The following is a 25,120-nucleotide window of genomic DNA, read 5'->3' on the forward strand; positions in this document are numbered from 1 at the left end:
ATTCCTCTGTTTTTGACTATCGTCTCTCATTTTGCCTTCAACACATATATTGCCGATCTTTTGGTTCTGACCTTTTTCTGTTCCGACACCTGTCTCACAGGTTTACTGTCATATCCTTGGCAATTTGTTTTCATTCATCGTTGTTGGGATGAGTTGCAGACTGGTCTGAAGGAGTTATTGGGATGTACGATAGTGACGGGATGTGACATGAGTGCCCCCAACTGAATAAAATTATGGAACTGGTGGCTATAAGTGATAAGGAAATGTGTGGTGTGACAGGGTTTTTAAAAAAGGTTGGCGTCAGGAATGGGATTTGGCAGTAAAAAAATGCTGAACCTATACCACCATTGATGGGGAAAACCATCCAAACTTGGGGAACCTGGAAAATAGAAAATGAGACCAAAAGAGAGAGAGAGAGAGAAAATAACCACAGTGAAGTCAGCGTGACAACATTGTAACTGTTAGACAGTCAGTCAGTCATTGTCCAACCAGCTATATCCTAACACAGGGTCACGGGGATCTGCTGGAACCAATCCCAGCCAAAACAGGGCGCAAGGAAGGAACAAATCCCCGGGCAGGGCGCCAGCCCACCGCATGTAACTGTTACATGTCAATGAATTAATCTCCAGCAAAGAATCGTTTTCCTGACTAAAGGAATATCTATCTATCTATCTATCTATCTATCAAAATGCCTTGAATGCAACAAGACAGACTCATCTGACAATTCCAGGGAGTTTTACCCCAAGCTACTACACTTCAAGTGATGTATGCCGTTTCTCTATAGGGGCTTCAAAAAGACCGAACCGATCCGCCCTTATTGACAGAGCAAACACCATTATCATGCGGTAACACGCCGACCCTGTAAAGTCGAGCACGGGCACAGCCAGGACTGCAGTGTTGGCGCACACATGGTAACACAGAGAACTGGACGCTCAGAATAACGCCACGGAGAAAACAAGCGAGGGCAAGGTCAAGCCCACCTGAAGCTGACTAGAAAATAATTTAATGGAACAGCGGTAGCCTGAATTTACAGTCACACATACAAGCGCCACTAAGGCTCCATTCAGTCATCTGAGACGTGTCCCCGTGGTCCGTCCTGCCCAGTCACTTTTCCAGACGCTGAAGTCCTGCATTGTCCGTTCTTCTTTTCAGTGGTCTTTCTTTACTGAGTGCAGTCACTAGAGCTGCATCATGATGGTGGTGCCATCTCGTATTATGTGATACCAGTAACAGCGCACTGCACGATAACATGCAGTGAATGCACTTGACTTATAGTTTTCCTCCTCTTTCTCTGTATGTTTAGCATTCGTCTGCTCAGCGGTTGATGCGCTTGTTCCTTCCTGAGCAGCTCTTCTTTTCTCCACCCTACCGGCCCACTTCTTCTCTTCTTCCGCTGGCATCGTTTCGCGTTAAAACTGATTAAGTCAGTGTTTGTGTTGCAATTACGTACATTTTCCTTAATTTTTTACTTAGCTGGCACTAAGTCTTCAATCTGCCTCAAGAATGATTTAAGATATGACGGGGAAGTGACGGAGATGGTGGTAGGGATGAGAACGGCGCCCATACACATACGCCGCACAGCCGCCCTGCTGGTCACTGCCGAGAGTTGATTGTACAATAAAATAAAATAAAAATAGGAATAACCATGGAGGTCGATCATCACACGGAAAGTGGATAGTAGACATCACGTAGTATATGTGTACCAAATTTCAGGTCAATCGGTCAAATGGTTTGTGAGCTACAGGTGATTTAAAATCCTGGAGAGACAAACGGACAGCCACGGTAGCGTATTATATAAGATCATCTACTGTTTCTGCTCTGTCCTTGTAATATTTCTATTGCACTATTATATTGTACTAGACAAAGAGCCCGTTTCGACAGCGTAAGATGAAACGGGCACGAGTGGAATAGTATAATATACTAGGAGGCTCTGCCCCCTGCTCGCTTCGCTCGCCAACCCCTGGCGTTGGGGCATGACAAAGAGTGAGATGTATGAATTAGATATAGAATAGTGTGCAGGTTTGGATGATGCCTATATAAATACAAAATAGAGTGTTTGGCATAGAGTAATGTTTTATTGGAATATTTCTCTGTATACAACATTAGTAGTAAAGATGGTGTCTTGTCTTTGAATGAGTCTTCCTTGGCATGGATCATTTTTAACTTTAACTTTAACGTGAGATGAACGTCGAACACATGAGAAGGCAACATAAAGTTGTCCATGTCCAAAAACGGGTTCAGAGAGGTAGATGCCAACCTTGTCCATGGTTTGTCCTTGTGATTTGTTGATGGTCAGGGCAAATGCAGGTTTAATGGGGAACTGTCGGTGTTTCAATGTAAAAGGTAATTCTAGGTCAGAACTCGTAAGGTCAATTCCAAGAATGAGAACAGTATTGTTAGCATGTGAATCTGAAAGAACTGTTGCTTGAATAACATCGTGTGTTATGGTGTTGACGACTAACCGTGTGCCATTGCATAAACCCTGTTTAGTGTTAAGGTTTCTTAATAGCATGATTATTGTTCCGTTTTTAAGGGTAAGGTTGTGTTGTGGTCATCCGTCCGGGTTAATAGTGTTCAAATATTCTAAGGGGAAATTCAGATGTTCATTGTCATCATCAGAGTCAACTTTGTCAGAGCTTAGAAAGAGCCGTGTCTCTCCAGGAAGTAATGAAATGACCTGGTTATTAATGTGATTAACATTAATATTTTTTGGACATAATATAGTGCGTTTTGTTAACCACATATGCAAAAGCAGTATGGGCCATTGCCTTTTGGTGGCCTGATATGTACTCCGGTAGATGCAAAAGCATATGAACTATTGTAGGATCTAATGCAGTTCCTAAAGTTTTTACTTTCAGGCACATCGTTAGTTAGAAGCTTCTGTAGATATTCAGGATATGAATGTAAAGGAGGCAGTTTAATCTGCCCCTTTTGACAACAACGTGTAAATTCATTATTTGTATTGCCAGTTGTTTCTTCTGTGAAGTTAAGTGAATGACAATGATTGCAAATGACATTCATTAATCCCAATGAATTTTCCTCAATAGTGGACTCATTATTGAAAGCGTTGTCAGCCAACTGGCGTAAGCGTTTAGCAGGTGTCTGGTGTTGATGTCCGCGACGGGCATGTTTTGCTTGTGGTGTTTGAGTGCCGCGTTGTTGCATGTCCATTATTTGTGACGCGCTATTTTTGATTTTTAATTGATCCGCCTCCGCTTTGCGCAAAGTCCGTTTCACTCTACGTCGTGCATTGTTTGTATCGTGCCTTGTCCGTTTTTGTATGTCGGTCAGTTGAGCTTTCTGCTTTTGGAGTCCTGCTTGCTTGTTTTCTGGCCGGTCATATGCGCGTTGCTTTGCTCCCTTTTTTGTATGTCTGAGACGCGAGCTCTTTCTTTTGAAATCGTGCTTGTTTCGATGCAGCACTTTGAGACGCGCGCTGTATGCGTCTACGTTCAATGTGTCTGTCCATTTGGGCACGTCTCTGTAACGGGGTTACTTGAGCTTTGCGTTTTTTGATCCGAGACATTTTTTCTCACGTTTTTTCCGAAGTGCGTTGTATGCGCCGCCGTGTATTTTTTTGGTTTCATTCGTGTTCGTGTGTTTGGTCCCGTTATCCGATCCGAATCGTTTTGTACCCGTGACCGTGTATGCATGACTTGTTTGTTCCTCAGCGTGCGAAATATGTATAAGTAATAAGGAGGATCGCACTCACTGTTAATATGGAGCCTTTTCTCCAGTTGAACGGTTAATAGTGCTTTATTTTAATGAGATCCACCTATGCTGCCTAGTGTGAAGATTTTGAGATGACGTATGTTTAATATGGACGTTTCCTTTAGATATGTGGCTTTGGGTGTCACTTCTTATTGAGGAGGGGGGGGGGATTTTTGTGGGTGAGGATTGTTGTTGCGCGAGCGTCTTCTTTCGTTTTGTGTTCCAGGGGCTTGTTGAAACCCCCTCTTTGTGTGTGTCCCGTCCATTACTTGTAGGGTGTGTGGGGTGGTTTTGTGTTTTTTTTTTTGGTATTCCAGGGGCTTGTTAAATCCCCCTCTTGATGTGTATCCTGTCCGGTGCCTGTAGGGGGGGGGGAGCCTTGCTGTTGTGCGCGAGCGTCTTCTTTTTTTTTGTGTGCTAGTTTCGTGTGCAATGGGTTTCGTGCGGTGCCTGCCTTTGACTACTTTTTTCTTTGCCTTTTCCTTTTTTCTGTGCTTGCGGCGTCTCATTTCTTTGTCCTCTTTTTTCTTTGCTCACTCCTTTTTTCTGTGGTCTTGTCCGCCTCTCGCGGCCCCTCATCCGCCTCTCGCGGCCCTTTCTTGCGCCTGCGCAGTACGTCTTTTTGCGGCTACGGCCCATGGCCGGATGTCCCTGCGTCCATCCGGTTTAGCATTCTCGGTTAGTAATATGGATAATAAGTATAAGCACCACAAACCTGATATAGGTGTATTGAATGAATGAGTAATTAGGTCTCGAGCTGTAGTCGAAATCGCCTTTTAGGCCTCTAGAGCTTTAATCGAAGTCGCCTTTCTCTTTGAATTTTTGCGGCTGTAAATCCGCCGCCTGCCGTGATGTCGGTCTCGTAAGGTTTTTCGGGCAGCTGCACAGAAGGCGACTGCGCATTTGGCTTCGGACAGACGTGAGTGAGTGAGGAGACTGGCGAATTATGTATTAAGATTGAGGATGACTTGTGTTCTGTTCTGTGTATTGTGTGGTATTGACCCCCCTTTTTTGACACCCACTGCACACCCCAACCTACCTGGAAAGGGGGTGTCTCTTTGAACTGCCTTTCCCAAGGTTTCTTCCATTCTTTCCCTACAAGGGAGTTTTTCCTTGTCTTCTTAGAGAGTCAAGGCTGGGGGGCTGTCAAAGCCCATTGCGGCACTCCTTGTATGATTCTGGGCTATACAAAAATAAATTGTATCTCCAAAACTCCAACTACCCATCCTGTCGTCTATGCCACTTGAACGCCAATGAGATAACAAAGATCTTCTCTTACCAGAAGTTCTGACTGTCCCAGACAAACTTTATTTTATAAGAACATCATCTGAAATTTGACAAAGAGGAGACCATTAAGCCCATTTGTTCAGCTAATAGCTCAGCTGTCCCAGCATCTCCTCCAGAATCTTCTTAAAGGTTCTTAAGGTTTCTGCTTCAACTCCATATCTCAGTAGTTTTGACATGGTCAGGGCAGCAGGCTGGCTGACTAAGAAGTTACCGTGGGGGGGGGGGCACGAGGGGTTTGGTCATCCAACTATCTGATGAGGTCAGAGTAGCAGGCTGGCAGACTAAACATCTAGAGAGGGTGAAAGCAGACACATTAAGTGTTCAGGACAACAGAATAAGCACCCGCCATTGGGGTGGGGCCAACTATCTGCTGCGGTCAAAGTAGTGGACTGGCATGATAAACGTTAGAGACCCAATAGAACCAGGTGCTTGAAGAGATCGGGGCACCGGGCTGGCAGATTAAACACTTGCCACCAGGATGTGGCCAGCTATGTGGTGTGGTCAAAGTAGCAGGCTGGCACGATAAGCATTACAGATAAGATAACCCAGAGTGGTCAGGGCAGCAGGCTGATAGAATAAACATTTACAGACCTAATAGAACCAGCTACATGGAGAAGTAGGGGCACCAGGCTGGTACACTAGACACCGATGGGGCAGGGCCAACTGTCTGGCGTTGTCAGGGCAGCAGGCTGGCAGACTAAGAAGTTACACAGAGAGAGGATCCGGCTAATTGGTATGGTCAGGGCAGCAGACTGGTAAACTAAGCACTTTTGGAACAGGTGGAATAAGCTACTTGAAGCGTGCAGCACCGCGGGTAGTACACAGGGCAAAAACACTAAGAAATAACAGACCATGTGGGATCAGCTAACTGGAGTGGTCAGGGCAGCGGGCTCGCAGATTAAACATCTACAGAGAGGGTGAAAGCCGCTGTATGAAGTGTTCAGGACAACAGAATAAGCACCAGCCATTGGGCCGAGGCCAGCTATCTAGTGTGGTCAAAGTAGCGGGCTGGCATGATAGGCGTTACAGACTAAGATACCCAGAAAGATCAGGGCCTCAGACTGGCAGGCTAAGCATTTACAAACAGAATGGAACCAGCTGCTTGAAGAGGTCGGGGCACCGGGCTGGCAGATTAAACACTTGCCACCAGGGTGGGGCCAGCTATGTGGTGTGGTCAAAATAGCAGGCTGGCACGATAAGCATTACAGATAAGATAACCCGGAGTGGTCAGGGCAGCAGGCTGATAGGATAAGCATTTACAGACCTAATGGAACCAGCTGAATGGGAAGGCAGGGGCACTACCCAGGCAGACGAGGCACTTACCAACGGGGCGCAGCCAGGTATCTGGTGTGGTCTAAGAAGTGGGCTGGAACAAGAAGTGTTACAGACTGAGATACCCGGAGTGGTCAGGGCAGCAGACTGGCAGGCTAAGCATTTACAGACCTAATATAACCAGCTGCATGGAAAGGTAGAGGCACCATCCTGGCAGACTAAGCAGTTACCAGTGGGACTGGGCCAGCTATCTGGTGTGGTCAAAGAAATGGACTGGCACGCTGAGCAATTACAGACTAAGTGTAGTTAAGGCAAAAAAGCTGGCAAACTAGCCACTTAGAGATGAGGTGGGGTTTATCAACTGGGTTGGTGCCAGCTACCTAGAATGATCAGTGCAGCAGGCTGGCAGACTAAGAACTTACAGATGAAATGGAACCAGCTACATGATTAGGTCGGGGCACGAGGGTGGCACATTAAGCACTTACCAATGAGGTGGGAACAGTTGTGTAGTGTGGTTAAAGTAGTGAGCTGGCATATTGAGCAATTACAGGCCGAGTGGTGTCAGATACTTGGAAATTTCAGAGAAGCAGGCTGGTAAAGTAACCACTTACAGATGGGGTGGGGTTGGCTTCCTGAACTGGTTACCACCGTGGGCTGGCACACTGAGAACTTACAGATACACAGAGAAAGAAAGGGCTTTATGGTGTGGTCAAAGCAGAGGCTGACACACTAAGAAATTACAGAATGAGTGTGTGGTCTGATACCCGGACTGTCCCGGGCAGCAGGCCTGGTTAAACTAACCGCTATTTGATGGGTCGAGGCCAGCTATCAGGAAGGGTCAGTGCTGCAGGGTGGCACAGAAAGCACTTATAGATGGAATAGAACTAGCTACAAGGAGAGGTAGGGGGAGCAGGCTGGCAGGCTAAGCATTTATCAAAGCAGTCACTGCAGTAGGCTGGCAGACAAGGGACGTACAGACAGAATGGGCTGAGCGAGCTGAAGTGGTTACCACTGTGGACTGGCAGCCTTACGACTTACAGAGAGAGACAGAGAGAGTATCCAGCTATCTGGATCAGTCAGGGCAGCAGGCTGGCACACAAACAAGTTACAGAGAGTGTGTGCCCAGCTGTCAAGTAAGGTCAGGACAGCAGGCTGGTAAACTAACCACTTATGGATGGGGTGGGCCCAGCTTCCTGGAGGAGATGGTCAATGCAGCAGGCTGGCACAGTAAGGATGTACAGAGAGAATGAGTCAAGGTATCTGGAGTGGTTAGCGCAGCAGGCTGGCAAACTAACTATTTACAGTATCAACTGAGTTGATCCAGGTGCCTGAAGTGGTCAGTACAGCAGGCTGGCAGAGTAAGTACTTAACAATGGGGTGAACAAAGCACAAGGCTGGCACACTAAGCAGTTACAGACAGAGATACCTGGCATGGTCAGGGCAGCAGGCTGGTAAACTAACCATTTATAGATGGGGTGGGCACAGCTTCCTAGAGATGGTCAGTGCAACAAGCAGGCTGGCACACAGTAAGGATGTACAGACAGAATGGGTCAAGCTACCTGAAGTGGTTAGAACTATGGGCTGGCAGCCGTGGAACTTACAGAGAGAGAGAGAGAGAGTCCAGCTATCTGGATTGGTCAGCGTAGCAGGCTGGCACACTAACAAGTTACAGAGAGAGAGAGTGGGCCCAGCTGACAAGTGTGGTCAGGACAGCAGGCTTGTAAACCAACCACTTATGGATGGGGTGGGCTCAGCTTCCAGGAGGTGGTCAGTGCAACAGGCTGGCACAGTAAGGATGTACAGAGACAATGAGTCAAACTATCTGGAGTGGTTAGCACAGCAGGCTGGCAAACAAACCGTTTACCAACAGGCATGCAGAGTAAATACTTATAGACGAAATAAAACCAGCTACATGCAGAGGTCGGGGCACCAGGCTGGCAGACTAAGCACTCACTATTTGAGTGATCCAGCTATCCGGTGTGGTCAAAGCAGAGGGCTGACACACTAATCAATTGTAGCCTGAGTAAGGTGCCTGATATTTGGGGTGGCCAGGGCAGTCAGCAAGTTTGGTTAAACTAACCACGTATGGTTGGGGTGTGGGCAGCTATCAGGATGGGTCAGTGCAGAGGGCTGGCAGTTTAAGGACTTACAGACACAGCGGTGTCCAGCAGGGGTCAGTGCTGGGGCTGCTGCTATTTTTAATAGATATAAATGATTTGGATAGGAATATAAGTAACAAGCTGGTGAAGTTTGCAGATGATACCAAGATAGGTGGATTGCCAGATAATCACAGAGGGACTTGGATAGCAGGCACGCTTGGGCAGATTTGTGTCACATTAAATGTAAGGTCAGTAAAGGTAAAGAATTACATGTCAAAATTAAAAATGGGAGGTCTGAAAATTGAAAGTCCACCTTATGAGAAGGATTTAGAAGTTATAGTGTACTATTAACTGCCTGACAGTGTGCAGAAGCCATTAAGAAGGCTAACAGAATGTCAGGTTATATAGCGCCTTGATGTGTGGAGTACAAGTCACTGGAGGTTCTGCTCAGCTTTATAACACAGTGGTGAGGCCTCATCTGGAGTCCTGCGTGCAGTTTTGGTGACATAACAGCACTAGAAAAGGTCCAGAGAAGAGCAACTATGCGGATTCCTGAGCTACAGGGGATGAGTTATGAGGAACGATTAAATGAGCTGAGCCTTTACAGGAGATGAAGAGGAGACCTGAGTAAAGTGTTTAAAATGATGAAGGGAATTAGTCCAGTGGGTCAAGACTGTCACATTAAAATGAGTTCATCAAGAACACGGGAACACAGTTGGAAACTTGTGAAGGGTGAATTTCACACAAACATTAGGAAGTTTTTCTTCACACAGAGAATCACAGAAACTTGGAATAAGAAACCAAGTAGCGTGGTAGACAGGAGGACTCTGTGGACCTTCAAAATTCGACTTGATGTTTTTTTGGAGGAGTTTAGCAGGTAGGACTGGTGAGCTTTAAAACACACTGATGAGGCATCATCTAGAGTCCTGTATGCAGTTTTTGTCTCCATAAAGACACAGCAGCACTAGAAAAGGTCCAGAGAAGAGCAACTCGGCTGATTCGGGGCTACAGGAGATAAGTTATGAGGAAAGATTGAAGGACTTGAGACCTTTAACCATTCAATGTCAGTAAATGTAAAGTATTACACATAGGAAGTAAAAATATGAGGGTTGAATACACAATGGGCGGTCTGAAAATCGAGAGTCCACCTTATGAGAAGGAGTTAGAAGTCGTAGTGGACTCTAAGCAGTCGAAGGCCAGACAAGCCATTAAGAAGTTTAACAGAATGTCAGGTTATATAGCGCCTTGATGTGTGGAGTACAAGTCACAGGAGGTTCTGCTCAAGCTTTATAACACACTGTTGAGGCCTCATCTGGAGTCCTGTGTGCAGTTTTGGTCTCCAGGCTACAAGAAGGACATAGCAGCACTTGAGAAGGTCCAGAGAAGAGCAACTCAGCTGATTCAGGGCTACAGGGGATGAGTTATGAGGAAATATGAAAAGAGCTGAGCCTTTACAGTTTATGGAAAAGAAGATTAAGAGGAGACCTGAGTGAAGTGTTTAAAATTATGAAGGGAATTAGTCCAGTGGATCGAGACGGTGACTTTAAAATGAGTTCATCAAGAACACAAGGACACAGTTGGAAACTTGTTAAGGGGAAATTTTACACAAAACATTAGGAAGTTTTTCTTTACACATGTTCTAAAATTCAAGTTTCTATCTTCTACTGGCACTATGAGACACTGCAGAACAAGGACTTTATCAAACAATCACTCAGAGTGAAACTACAAAACAAGATTACAGCTTGCAGGCCAAAGCAAAAGTAAAGAAACTGTTTTTTTTTTAGATGATTTCATCAAGAACATAGGGACACCGTTGAAAACTTGTGAAGGGGAAATTTCACACAAACATTAGGAAGGTTATCTTCACACAGAGAACAACAGACACCTGGAGTAACAGACCAAGTGGTACAATAGACAGCAGGACTTTAGGGAGTTTCAAAACTTGACTTGATGTTATTTTTAGAAGAATGAAGTTTATAGGGCTGGCGAGCTTTGCTGGGCTGAATGGCCTGTTCTCGTCTGGATTGCTCTAATGTTCTAATTTATAGGGAATCGAGGTGAACAAGATTGGCGAAAGTGTCATCATTGTCACATTTGTTCATCCTGGACTCAAATCCACCCGGAGTTTGCATGTTCGCTCCAGTATCTGTGTTGGTTTTCTTTCCACATCCCCAAAGGCCAGTACCTGATGAGCCCAAAATATCCCTGTATGGGTCTTTTGGTGAGTCGGCTCTGCCACCCTGTCCCGATTTGCTCCTTATCTTGCCAGCATGTAGAAAATGAGACGAGACTGCACTGCAATCGTGGCTGCTCTTTAAAGTGTCTTGTCATGGTTTCCCTTCTGTAAAACTCTTGACTGATTCAAATCATATAAAGCAAGACAGGACGGAGCACTAGACCGCACCTCAGAGTGTTCATGCAGAACAAACAGAAAGTGAAACAGAAAATGAGCAAAATGTACTAACGACGGAAACTCATGAACAGACCTGTGGGTGTGTGATGGAGGTCAGATAACGTCTGTTTGTCGGTCTTTAGAATCCATTAGCCCAGTTTAGGGTCACGGAGGGCTGCGGCCTTCTCCAGCTATATTGAGAACAACCCTAAATGAGATACCAACCCTCCAAGGACACAGGCATTGACATCTCTACTATGGTCTATTTAACCAAAGACTCCACTCGGATTATCTGTTGGAGGTGTGAGCCCGAAATACAAACCATCATGTCACCCAAATCTACAAAGAACTGCAACGTGACGCAGCTCAGCCCAAAACAAGAAAAGCACAAAACAATGGAATACAACACAACACAACTCAGCGTAGCTCAACATATGATAGACCAAGACGAGATACAAAGCAGCAACGTGCAACGCAAGCCAACGCAACAGAACAAAATCGAGAGTGGTCTCCATCCCTCGACTTTCTCGTATACTCTGATATGGGGGATGGATGTTTGAGGAGTAAACAACAAGACAATTTTTATATTATGTACATTAAATAACCATCAACAACAAATCAAATTAATAATATATTGAACAATTATTATAAATGTAAAGTTGAATAAATCAGACTCGACACTGCAGATACATGAAGTAATACTTCTGGTTAGAGGAAATAGCCCAAAAGTTGATAGAAATCTATGTTTTGTACCCAATACTTGGCTGACCTAAGTGAAGGCGTACTAAAGTTATCGTGTTTACACACACACACACACACACACACACAGACACACACATACCATATATATACTGTGAGGGACGGCCAGCGGTTCAGTCCAGCCAGGACGTCCCTGGAAAAGAAGAATGGAGGAAGGCAACCTTTTCAGGGCACTGCATCCCCCGGGACACTAGGTGGCAGCTCCCCTGGATGTCAACGGTTCCCCAGATTCACTCAGGGCATCCTGGGACACGGAATCCGTTTCCTCAGCCCTGTTGGGTGCTGCCAGGGGGAGCTCACAAAGAAAATGGGGACTCTTATTGTTATGACAATCCGGAACTACTTCGGAGTCACGAGGAATGGAAGCCCGCAGTACTTCCGGGCTACTTGAGAATGGATGATGTGGTGTTTAACCTCGGGGGAATACTTCCAGGTCATGGACTGTTTAAAGGACTGCTGAAGATCCAGCAAAGAGAGCCGGAGTTGGGTGGTAAAGTGACGAAGCTGCTGGGTGGAGAGGAGGATTGTGTTTATTGGATTATTGAGTATTAAAGGGCGGCACGGTGGTGCAGTGGGTAGCGCTGCTGCCTCGCAGTTGGGGGACCTGGGGACCTGCGTTCGCTTCCCGGGTCCTCCCTGCGTGGAGTTTGCATGTTCTCCCCGTGTCTGCGTGGGTTTCCTCCGGGCGCTCCAGTTTCCTCCCACAGTCCAAAGACATGCAGGTTAGGTGGATTGGTGATTCTAACTTGGCCCTAGTGTGTGCTTGGTGTGTTTGTGTGTGTCCTGCGGTGGGTTGCCACCCTGCCCGGGATTGGTTCCTGCCTTGTGCCCTGTGTTGGCTGGGATTGGCTCCAGCAGACCCCCGTGACCCTGTGTTCGGATTCAGCGGGTTGGAAAATGGATGGATGGATGGAGGATTGAAAAACAAGCATGGCCAACGGGGTAAAACTTAAGGCTTGTAAACGAGAGAGGTCATTTTAAATGGATGCATTTGCCCTTTCTGACTATCAGTCTACAATCAAGCAAGCCAGGATGACAAAGCTGATTTCAGAAAGGTTCGTAAATTTATTAAAAATCAAAAACGGAAATCTCTCATTTGTAGAAGTATTCAGATCTTTTGCTGCTGTGGCAACTCCAGTTTTCAGGTGCTTCCTAGTTGCTTTAATTCTCCTTGCGATCTGTCTAGAGTTCCAGGGGTCCCCAACTTTGCTTGTGGAGGGCTGCAGTGGCTGCAGGTTTTCATTCTCACCCTTTTCTTAATTAGTGACCTGTTTTTGCTGCTAATTACCTTCTTTTGAATTCATTTTAATTGAATTTTTTTAGACTTGTTCCCCTGAATTGCTTCATTTCTTTCCTTAAATGGCACCCAAACAGAAATGAAATGTGAAGCGAGGGGGCCAACAGAAGACCAACTGAGTCAGGGCCTCAAACTCCAACCAGCTGCTTAATTAGGTGCCGATTTTTGTCATTAATTAAACCAGTTCTTTAATTCTATGGCTTGTTGCTGCTCTCATTGTGTGGCGCAGTGGTAGTGCTGCTGCTTTGCAATAAGGAGACTGTGGAAGATTGTGGGTTCACTTCCCGGTTCTTCCTTGTGTGGATAGAGCTTTCGAGTACTGAGAAAAGCGCTATATAAACGTAATGAATTATTATTAATAGCAGACACGTCCGAAATTGTTGATTTTCTCTTTTCTCAGAGCTCTGGGGACCTGAGCAGATCAACATTCCTGAGACCTTCATCTTTCTTTATTTTCAGTTATCGTGTGATGGTCATAGTATGCTGGTCCTGTTTTGGCTCATTTTGTATCTCATTATTGTTTGGCTGCTAAATAAGGAAAAAGAAACAATTCAGGCGTCTGAGTCTTCAAGAGCGAGTCAGTTACAATGAATTTAAAAGAAGTTAATTAGCAGCAAAAACAGGTCACTAATTAAGAAAAGGGTTAGATCAGGGGTGTCCAGCTCCGGTCCTGGAGGGCCGCAGTGGCTGCAGGTTTTCATTCTAACCATCTTCTTAATTAGTGAGCAGTTTTTGCTGCCATTCTCTTGTCTTGCCTTAGTTTTAATTGAAATGACTTGAAACCCTTAGTGGTTTCTTTTTCCTTAATGAGCAGCCAAACAACAACGAGACGCAAAACAAGCCACCACATGACCAGCTAACCTGAAAGTAAAGAAAGGTCAAGGTCTCAATTCACCAAAACATCTTGACGGTGGTCTTGGAAAAAAACAGAAAATCAGCAGTTTGCTGTGGCAGAGTGAGAGCAGCAACAAGTCCTGATATTCAATAACAGCTGTGACAGATTAAGGTCTCTGTGACCCCTTGAACCCTCAGACTAGACGTCAGACACCAGATAAAAGTCCAAATAATGTTTTATTGTTAATAAATAATAATAATAATAATAATAATAAATGTGCACAAAGCACCCTCCACTCCACAATACTCAAATAATAATAATTCCAATAACCAATACAAAATCCTCCACTCCCAGACGCATTGCCACCCTTCCACCCAGCTCAGCGTCTGGGATTTCCCATCGTCCTTTTATATTCCCTGACCCGGAAGTGTTTCCCATCTTACAGTCCATGTGATTTCTTATCACTTCCGGGTCAGATAAAAAGTCCTTCTCTTCAACCCGGAAACACGTCGTTACCTCTGGTCATATGATTATGACGTGCTTCTGGGTTATAGGGCACGTATAAGTCCTTGAGCCTCCCTGCAGTGACTCCTGGCGGCCCCAACGTTATCCAGCAGGGCTGTGTATTAAAACTCCATACTCCATGATGCCCTGCTGGAATTCGGGGCATCTCCCCGTTGCAAGCAGAGCTCCATCTACCGGCCTGGGGGTATTGGCCGGGATGAATGGCCGGCCATCCCTCACACAGCTTTAATTAACAGCAAGAATCGGTTTCTCATTAAGGAACTGGTTGGAGTGAATTTGGTTAGAATTTGAAATCCCAGTTAAGATGGTCATCTGTCGGCTCGTTTCAGGTTTCATTTCCTTTTGGCTGCCATTTAATGAAGAAACGAATCAATTCAGTGGACTGAATCCTTAAATACAGGGCTATTAAAATGAAGGGAAAAGGAGTTCATTAGCAGTTGTGAACGCTAGAGGAGCTGTTGCCCCGCTAAACCCACCAGACAGACGTCCAAGACACACTTGTAAAAGCACCAAGACGAATTCTTTAATAATTCTCTTCAAACAAAGTGCACACAGCACCGCACACTCGACAATTCACCAATAATAATACAATAATCAATACAATAAATCAATCCTCCACTCCCAGCAGCTTAGTCACCCAACCTCCCAACTCCGGCTCCCTTTGCTGGATCTTCACCAGTCCTTTAAATAGTCCATGACCCGGAAGTGTTTCTCCCGGGTTCAACGCCACATCATCCTTCTCAATTAGCCCGGAAGTACTACAGGCTTCCGTCCTCGTGACTCCAAAGTACTTCCGGGTTGTCGTAAGAGTAATAGTCCCCAGGTGCTTTGTGAGCTCCCCCTGGCGGCACCCAACGGGGCTGAGGAAATGGACTCCACGTCCCAGGATGCTTTGAGGGAATCTGGGGAACCGTTGCCGTCCAGGGGAGCCGCCACCTAACGTCCCGGGGGATGCAATGCCCTGAAAAAGCTGCTTTCCTCCACTCTTTTCTTTCAGGGACGTCCCAGCCGGACTGAACCACCAGCTGTCCATCACACAGTGAAAACTGGTCACTAATTAAGTAAAGGGTTAGAATGAAAAGCTGCAGCCACTGGGGGCCCTCCAACACTGGAGTTGGGGACCCCCAGGTCTAAACCTTGTATGGTGTCCACCTGTGGCATTTACCTGCACTGCAGTTTCAAAGGACGTCTTTGCCAACAGGATGCGAATGTTAAATTCTTGCCACATCATATGTGCTTAGGCCATCATCTCAGGCATATGATTTGAACAAAATAACAAAGTGGTCCGCCAAGTGTGTCTGCTGTGTATGTTTCAGTCAAGTATTTCTTATTCAATATTATAACCACTTCTTGTAGTTATTTATTATTCTATAATATAATCACTTATTGGTGGTCAAGAGTAGACATGTTTTGTATGCACAAGGGAACAGATTGCAGCTTCTCCCGGGAGGATTCCTGTACATTGGATTCAGAAAGTATTCCGATCAGGTGCGTTCTGTTTACTTTATAGTCACACAACTGGAGCGACACGTGTGGCAAATTGAACTGACTGGACGTTATTTAGAAAGGCATACATGTACCTGTGTATACTAGCACTGCAAAACCAAGCCATGCAGCCCAAGGAACTCTCTGTAGACCTCCGTGATCAGACTGAGTTGAGGCACAGGTCAGGGCAGAGGGATCAAACCATTTCTAAAGCTTTGAGTGTTCCCAGGAGCACAGTGGCCTCAAGAATTGGCAAATGGAAGACGTTTGAAGCCACCAGGACTCTTCCTAGAGATGGCTGTCTGGCCAAACTTAAGTAACTGTACAAGAAGAGCCTTGGTCAGGTGATCAAAACCTCAATGGTCAGTCTAACAGAGCTCCACCAAGTGCATGGTTGAGATGGGAGAACCTGTCAGTAGGATGAACATCTAAGCAGCACTCCGTCAATCAGGCATTTATGGTAGGGTGGCTACACCGAAGCTACTCCTGAGTAGAAGGCATACGACAGTGTAAAGGGCTCGGAGATCAGGAGCAAAACATTCTGTGGTCTGATGAGCTAAAAACTGAACTCCAAGAATCATGTCTGGTGACAACCAGACTCTGCTCGTTCTTTAAACAATACCATTCCTATGGTGAACCATGGTGGTGGCAATTATGCTACGGGGCTGCATCTTAGCAGCAAGGACAGGGAGTCTTGGTCAGAATTAACGGAAGGATAAGTGCAACCAAATACAGAAAGGTCTTTAAAGAAAACCTGCTCCAGAGTGCACGTGACCTCGGACTGGGGTGACGGGTCACCTTTCAGCACGACGATGAACCAAAGCGTGCAGCCAAGACAATTGCGGAGTGGATTCAGGACATGTCTTGGAGTGTCCTTGAGTGGTCCAGCCAAACCCAGACTTGGAACATCTGTGGAGAGACCTGAAGAGGGCAGTTCACAGACGCTTCACATGCAGTCCAATGGAACTTGGTGAGGATCTGCCAGGAGGAACTGCTCAAACCAGGATGTGCAAAGCTTGCAGAGACTTACACAAGAAGTTGTCATTGCTTCCAAAGGGGATTCTACAAAGTACTGGATTAAGGGTCAGAATCCTTCTAAGAATGAGACACTTCAGGTTTTGATTTTTAACAAATTTGCAAACCTTTACGAAAACTCAGTCATTATGGGCTATGGAATGTAGATTGGTGTGTAAAGACAGTAACTGTATCCATTTAAAAATTAAACCTGTAACACAATAAACTGTGCAGAAAGGGAAGAGAATACTGAATTCTTTCTGAATCCAATGTGTATATGTGGATCCCAATGCCCCAGTGCAGCGACGGGCACACTGTGACATAAAAACGACACCATCCTTCGGATGAGACGTAAAACTGACATGTCCTGACTCTCTTTGTTCATAAAAGATCCCTGGGTATCCTACGTAAAGATTAGGGTCTATCCCGATGTCCAGGCTAAATTGCCCACCACAGCCTAGTCATTCTGGCCCCCTAATCATCTCCTGTCTCTAATTGGATAACTCTCTCCCACCCCTTCACCACCCAACAGCTAAAGTGTGGTGAGCAGATTGGTGTTAAAATGGCTGCCGTCTCATCATCCAGGTGGATGCTACACATTAGTGGCGGTTGAAGTGACGCCCCACTCACTGAAGTGGTTTGAGTGGTGAGAAAAGCACTATATAAAGGTAAAGAATTAATAATGATAATGATAGATAGATAGATAGATAGATAGATAGATAGATAGATAGATAGATAGATAGATAGATAGATAGATAGATAGATAGATAGATAATGCTCTATGCTCTAAACCTGTAACACAATAAACTGCGCAGAAAGGGAAGAGAATACTGAATTCTTTCTGAATCCAATGTTGTCCAATGTCCAATGTAGATAGATAGAGCATTATCTATCTATCTATCTATCCCTCTCTCTCTCTCTCTATTATATATATAAAATCCAACATTTGTCTGTCTGTCTGTCCGCTTTTCATGAGAGAACTACTTCAAAAGATTTAGATCGGGTCTTTTTTCTATAATTTGCTGGAACATTCCGGTTGATTTTGTGACTTCTCTCATCACACTAAGTATCATAGTTCACTTGCGGTACCAATTTATTTGCGCAAATCCGAGAGAAAACTCAGTGGGCTGAAGGACCCTCCTCACTCACACGTCAGCCTTGGAGCGTACCTTACATCCGCTTAGCTAGCAAACAAGAGAACTACTTAACGGATTTAGATCAGGTTTGTTTCTAGAATTTGCTTGAACATTCCAGTTGATTTTGTGACTTCACTCATCGTGCTAAGAATCATAGTTCGCTTGCAGGAGCGATTTATTCACACTAATCCGAGAGACAGACACTGCGGGCCAAGGGGAGAGGGAAGTGTGACGTCAGGAGTGGGGAGCCTGGCAGGGCCCTCCTCACTGTCCTGTGTCACTACTACGTTGGCAGAGTCACGGGGGACGGCTAATATATACTGTAGGATGGATGGATGGATAGATAGGATATGAAAGGTGCTATACGATAGATAGATAGATAGATAGATAGATAGATAGATAGATAGATAGATAGATAGATAGATAGATAGATAGATAGATAGATAGATAGATAGATAGATAGATAGATAGATAGATAGATGTGAAAGGGACTATAAAAAAGATAGATACTTGCAAATACATATCATATATTGTATCTTATATATATAGCTCAAAGTGGGCATGTGTGTTTGTTCTTTATTCAATTCCCACACCCTTTGTCCAATCTTGCACACACATTTCCCACTTTGTCTGGAAGAGACAACAGGCTGCTTTGGAATCTGACATGTTAACCCTAGGGCTACTTAGGGTTACTACAGTGAGTTTTAAGGACGACATCTTTCCCCGGAATTTCAGGGATCAAAATCTGAGAAAAGGCAGTGAGCATTATCACACTTAACTATTGCCTAAGAATCAAATACTTTTTTATGAACGTCATCCATCCATTATCCAACCTGCTAAATCCTAAATACAGTGTCACGGGGGTCTGCTGGAGCCAATCCCAGCCAACACAGGGTGCAAGGCAGGAAACAAACCCCAGGCAGGGCGCCAGCCCACCACAGGGCACACACACACACACACACACACACTAGGGCCAATTTAGGATCACCAATGCATCTAACCTGCATGTCTTTGGACTGTGGGAGTAAACCCACGCAGACACGGGGAGAACATGCAAAGTCCACGCAGGGTGGAACCGGGAAACGAACCCGGGCCTCCTAACTGCGAGGCAGCAGCGCTACCCACTGAAACAAAATCTCTGGACGGGACATCAGCTCATTGCAAGGTGAACACAAGCACACACACACATACACTGGCTTCATTGTAGCGTCACCAAATCCCCAAACCTTCATGTCTTTGCATGGAAAACTGAGCCCACTGTGGAAACCCACCAGGAAAACATGCAAACTCCAGGCAGGGTTCACAAGGGATGTGACTCCCTGCGAGACAGCAGCGCTACCGCTCTGCCACTGTGCCACCCCATATGTGTAATAATTAACAGTATTCATTATTTAAACAAAGTTAACGATTTATCTGTAAATGTAACATAGTTTAATGCATTTCATCATGAAAGTGATATCAAGTACAAATCTAAGAATTCTAAATATGCAGAGAGCTGGAATATCATAAATTTAATGAGTTCTGTGTGGCGATCTACTGCCACTTGCCACTGCTGTCAGGTCAGGAGGAAACCCCAGCGATTAAGAACTGGGTCGGTTTTAAGATGACGTTTATGACAGTCTAATTTAATGACAAAGTAAGCTATGGGATAAAAGTGGACATTTCGAGTGTAAAGACGAAATTTCCACTTTAATCACAAAATATATATTTTCATTATGTCATTTTTTTTCCTCTGTGGCTCAAATATGCAGCCGTACATTCTGATGGCATTGTAAAGCTACCAAAAAAACAAAAAAGACGGCACAGAAAATGGTATGCAAGACTTTTAAAATATAACATGACATTACTTTGGGGAAAATGCGACGCCTGAACATAAAGGCAACATGAATGTCTGTCAGCATCGAACTATTCATCAAACATCGAAGCGTGCACATCGATCCTGGAGGATCCTAAAAGCATCTGGAGTAGCAAGAAATTCAGGGTTTGAATGTGGAGAGTTATGACGATATTCCAGAAGAAGATGACGTGACTGTCATCATTAGGAAGTTTTTCTTTACACAAAGAACGATAGAAACTTGGAATAAGCTACCAAGTAGTGTGGTAGACAGTAAGACGTTAGGGTCTTTCAAAACTCGACTTGATGTTTTCTTGGAAGAAATAAGTGGATAGTACTCGCGAGCTTTGTTGGGCTGAATGGCCTGTTCTCGTCTAGATGTTCTGTATTTGGATAAATGTATATTGTTGCACATGAATAAATATAAGATATCCCCTGAAAATAAGCCCTAGTGCATATTTTGGAGCAAAAATTAATTTAAGACCCAGTCTTATTTTTGGGGAAAAACACAGTAAGTGTGGAGAACCTTGACAAGCGAGACCACTGAAATGAAGCATCAGCAATCATTCAATCAATTAACAAGAACTGACTTCTCATTATGAAACTTGGGTTGGAAGAAAAAGCTGCCCTCCATGACAGACGCTGCCCACACCTGTTCTAGAAGATTAGATAGCACAGTGGTTAAGACTTCAGATCCCACTACTGACACCTGTGTGACCATGAGCAATTCACTTCCTTTGCCTGTGTTCCAGTTAAAAAATAAAAAAACAATGTAACAAATCGTATTTCAAATGTTGTTGGTCACCTTGGATAAAGCATCAGTCCAAAAACATGAAATGTTGAAAGAGATTAAAAACAAAACCAGAAAGAAATACTTGATGCTTTTTCAAACCAACTTTTCGATTTGGAATCCTTTTATCTCAGTTGTAGCTCAATGCCTCCATTTGTTCTATAAAGCTATTTCTTCTAAGGAATTTTTAGAAGAAACATTGAAGACAAAGTTGATTCTTTAAAAGGACCCTAAATGAGAAGCTCTTACGTCGCACGAGCCGTCAAAAAAAAAAATCAACCTCTGAGCTGTACAATTTTCCAATGGAGTTGACACCAGATACCAGACATGGGGTTTGACCCCACGTCGTTGGATCGGAGAGGTGGTAACCCCTCGAACTCGAAAGTCAGGCGCAGATATTAATAAAAGGACTAACTGGAGAGAGACACCAAAAGCAGCTTCGAGGTGACTGGGGTGAACGAAGACATCAAACTTGTGTGTTAAATGTCCGCTTGGTTTATTGCGTGCCCTGCTATTTTAACAGCATTACAAAAGTGGGAGTACAGTACAACAAATCAAGGCAAGACGCGGCCAGTGCAAGAAAGCTAACAGCTGAGCGAAACTCGCCCACCCAACGATAAGGAAGACGCAAAAGCGCTGCCCCGGTTACATTAGAACTTGTGAAATTCGCTCTGCGGTTTTGCAGCGACGAGCTGTGCAAGGTTCGCACCCGGCCGCCTACACGATTGCGGAGCTTTTGACAGCAGTGAAGGAGGAAAAAAAAATAGAGAAACAAAGAAAACAAACAAAACAAGATAAGAAACATTACGGCGTCAATATTAGACGATGGTAAGTATAATCATTAAGCCAACATTCCCAATCCAATAACCCGATGCCTATTGATCCAAAAGATCCAATTCCTAAAAAATAAAAAAAAAAAACCCTCGGTCACATTCTCAAGTGTGCGTTCGGCGACTCACTCCTGGCGTCCCATCCCGGTTTGGTTCCCGCAGGCGGTGTCCCCAAGTCCAAAACCAGACCCTGTACATCTGGAAGAGTACAACCCCTCACGCACAAAACAAACCAGCGATAATCCGAAAGGCGCTGCGACTTACTCTTGGTGGCAGCGAAGAGGTTTTTCCCATCTTTCTGAAGCTCCTTGATAAACCTGTTGGTCTTTTCCAGTTCCAGCTCGTGAGCGCGGATTCTTTCCCGGAACTTAGGGCTATCCAGATAGCAATCACTAAACTCCAAAGGGTGCAGTCCCATTTTCGGCTCTTCTTTGGTTTTAGTCCAGTACGGCGTACGGGGTGTGTGAGAACAAGAAAAGAAAAAAATAAGAACTGAGTCAAGTCAAAGCAGGAGAACACGTATGACAGGAGAGAGCAGCGAGGAAACAAAATCAAGCCGAACTGAAAGGGCGAGCAGCTAAGAGATAAGAAACCGAAGCGACTCGACTTCAGTTTCCTGCCCACGTAACGCCTCCTGCCAGAGAAGTTTGTCGGTGTCCTGAGGTTTTTGGAAGAAGAGCAAGCAGAGTAGCAGCAGCAGCAGGCGCCCTGGAACTAACTGGGTCACGCCCGAATGCAAGGGGTGGAGTCAAGCCGCGCTCTCCCTTCTCCTATTGGCTCAGATTACCGCCTATCACTTCCGCAGAACACCGGCGCAAACCCGCGGCTGCCTTCTAAATACGAAAGTCTGAAGGTTCCCTTCTCGGATCGGGGGGAGAGCCACGTTTGTGGAAGGAAGGAGGGGTCGGGGTACGGTCGTTGGAAAGCGGCCGGGGAAAGGGGGTCGGTAATCGCTCGAAACAGAATGCGGCTCGGTTTGTGGGTTTGAAGCCCCCTTCTACAACAAGAATTGTATACTGTAGTAAGGTTAGCAATTAAATGGCAGCTTGGTAATGGGGTCAAAAATGGTTATCGAGTTAAGTTCAGATTCTGATGTTTACAATGTAGCGAGAGAAAAAAATAAAAGGTTTTTAGCAGGGTGTCTGTGTGACAGGCACCCCAAATCCAAAAGAAGCTGAGACAGTACGATAATATTAATAAAAATAAAAAGTAGTGACTTATAAAATGTGTTTATCCTGTAATATATATTAATACACACTTATGTTAAATCTGATGAGTGAAACATGCTCCAAAAAAGTTGGGACAGTTGTGAATATATATTCACAGGGTGAGTCAAAATTATGGTAACACTAATGGTACTGCAATGTACAGTATATACTTTTATACAATTTTTGTGGACAATTTATGTGCCGCATATGGTACATGTGTTGAACATGATGGCGAACAGTTTGAGACATTCTTGTAAATCATCTTGCACATATGAAGTATGTTTTGTGAATAAACTGTTTCTGCCATTCAAATGTTAACATCATTTTGACTCACCCTGTATACAGGTGCTGGTCATAAAATTAGAATATCATGACAAAGTTGATTTATTTCAGTAATTCCATTCAAAAAGTGAAACTTGTATGTTAGATTCATTCATTACACACAGACTGATGTATTTCAAATGTTTATTTCTTTTAATGTTGATGATTATAACTGACAACTAATGAAAGTCCCAAATTCAGTATCTCGGAAAATTAGAATATTGTGAAAAGGTTCAATATTGAAGACACCTGGTGCAGCACTCTAATCAGCTAATTAACTCAAAACACCTGCAAAAGCCTTTAAATAATAATAATAATAATAATAATTCTTTGGATTTATATAGCGCTTTTCTCACTACTCAAAGCGCTCAGCAATTGCAGGTTAAGGGCCTTGCTCAAGGGCCCAACAGAGCTGAGTCCCTATTGGCATTTACGGGATTCAAACCGGCAACCTTCTCAGTCGAGTTCTGTAGGCTACACAATCATGGGGAAGACTGCTGACTTGACAGTTGTCCAAAAGATGACCATTGACACCTTGCACAAGGAGGGCAAGACACAAAAGGTCATTGCTAAAGAGGCTGGCTGTTCACAGAGCTCTGTGTCCAAGCACATTAATAGAGAGGCGAAGGGAAGGACAAGATGTGGTCAGGGCCGGATTTTCCTATAGGCTAACTAGGCTTCAGCCTAGGGCCTCAAGATCAAGAGGGGCCTACATTCAAATTGTTAGCAAAATTTTATTATCTCTCATGTAAATTTACAAACTTAAAAATGGAAGGTGAAAGGGCCTCATAAGTGGAATAGCCTAGGGCCTCTTTTTCATATAAATCCGGCCCTGGATGTGGTAGAAAAAAGTGGACAAGCAATAGGGATAACCGCACCCTGGAGAGAATTGTGAAACAAAACCCATTCAAAAAATGTGGGGGAGATTCACAAAGAGTGGACTGCAGCTGGAGTCAGTGCTTCAAGAACCACCAGGCACAGACGTATGCAAGACATGGGTTTCAGCTGTCGCATTCCTTGTGTCAAGCCACTCTTGAACAAGAGACAGCGTCAGAAGCGTCTCGCCTTTGGACTGCTGCTGAGTGGTCCAAAGTTATGTTCTCTGATGAAAGTAAATTTTGCATTTCCTTTGGAAATCAAGGTCCCAGAGTCTGGAGGAAGAGAGGAGAGGCACAGAATCCACGTTGCGTGAGGTCCAGTGTAAAGTTTCCAAAGTCAGTGATGGTTTGGGGTGCCATGTCATCTGCTGGTGTTGGTCCATTGTATTTTCTGAAGTCCAAGGTCAACACAGCTGTCTACCAGGAAGTTTTAGAGCATTTCATGCTTCCTGCTGCTGACGAACTTTATGGAGATGCAGATTTCATTTTCCAACAGGACCTGGCACCTGCACACAGTGCCAAAGCTACCAGTACCTGGTTTAAGGACCATGGTATCCCTGTTCTTGATTGGCCAGCAAACTCTCCTGACCTTAACCCCATAGAAAATCTATGGGGTATTGTGAAGAGGAAGATGCAATACGCCAGACCCAACAATTCAGAAGAGCTGAAGGCCACTATCAGAGCAGCATGGGCTCTCATAACACCTGAGCAGTGCCACAGACTGATCGACTCCATGCCACGCCGCACTGCTGCAGTAATCCAGGCCAAAGGAGCCCCAACTAAATACTGAGTGCTGTACATGCTCATACTTTTCATGTTCATACCTTTCAGTTGGCCAACATTTCTAAAAATCCTTTTTTTTGCATTGGTTTTAATTGATATTCTAATTTTCCGAGATACTGAATTTGGGACTTTCATTAGTTGTCAGTTATAATCATCAACATTAAAAGAAATAAACATTTGAAATACATCAGTCTGTGTGTAATGAATGAATCTAATATACAAGTGTCACTTTTTGAATGGAATTACTGAAATAAATCAACTTTGTCATGATATTCTAATTTTATGACCATCCATCCATTTTCCAACCTGCTGAATCCAAACAGGGTCACGGGGGTCTGCTGGAGCCAATCCCAGCCAACACAGAGCACAAGGCAGGGAACCAATCCCAGGCAGGGTGCCAACCCACCGCAGGACACACACAAACACACCCACACACCAAGCACACACTACGGCCAATTTGGAATCGCCAATCCACCTAACCTGCATGTCTTTGGATTGTGGGAGCAAACCGGAGTGCCCGGAGGAAACCCACGCAGACACGGGGAGAACATGCAAACTCCACGCAGGGAGGACCCGGGAATCAAACCCAGGTCCCCAGGTCTCCCAACTGCGAGGCAGCAGCGCTACCCACTGCGCTACCGTGCCACCCAATTTTATGACCAGC

At 44.8% G+C, this 25,120-nt stretch overlaps 1 protein-coding gene across 13 annotated transcripts in view; it reads right to left on the bottom strand.

Annotated features, from left to right (window-relative positions):
• arhgap10 (Rho GTPase activating protein 10) overlaps positions 1-22,074 on the bottom strand; it is a 204,789-nt gene extending 182,715 nt beyond the window's left edge. For all 13 annotated transcript variants that reach the window (XM_051928148.1, XM_051928146.1, XM_051928140.1 and 10 more), the window contains exon 1: positions 21,531-22,074. In XM_051928148.1, the coding sequence (XP_051784108.1) occupies positions 21,531-21,684 (154 nt within the window). In that variant the 5' untranslated portion in view covers positions 21,685-22,074. The remainder of the gene's footprint in view (positions 1-21,530) is intronic.
• Positions 22,075-25,120: the final 3,046 nt, after the last annotated feature.

This window comes from Erpetoichthys calabaricus, chromosome 5, assembly GCF_900747795.2.
Source record: "Erpetoichthys calabaricus chromosome 5, fErpCal1.3, whole genome shotgun sequence".
NCBI classification, from domain to species: Eukaryota; Metazoa; Chordata; class Cladistia; order Polypteriformes; family Polypteridae; genus Erpetoichthys; species Erpetoichthys calabaricus.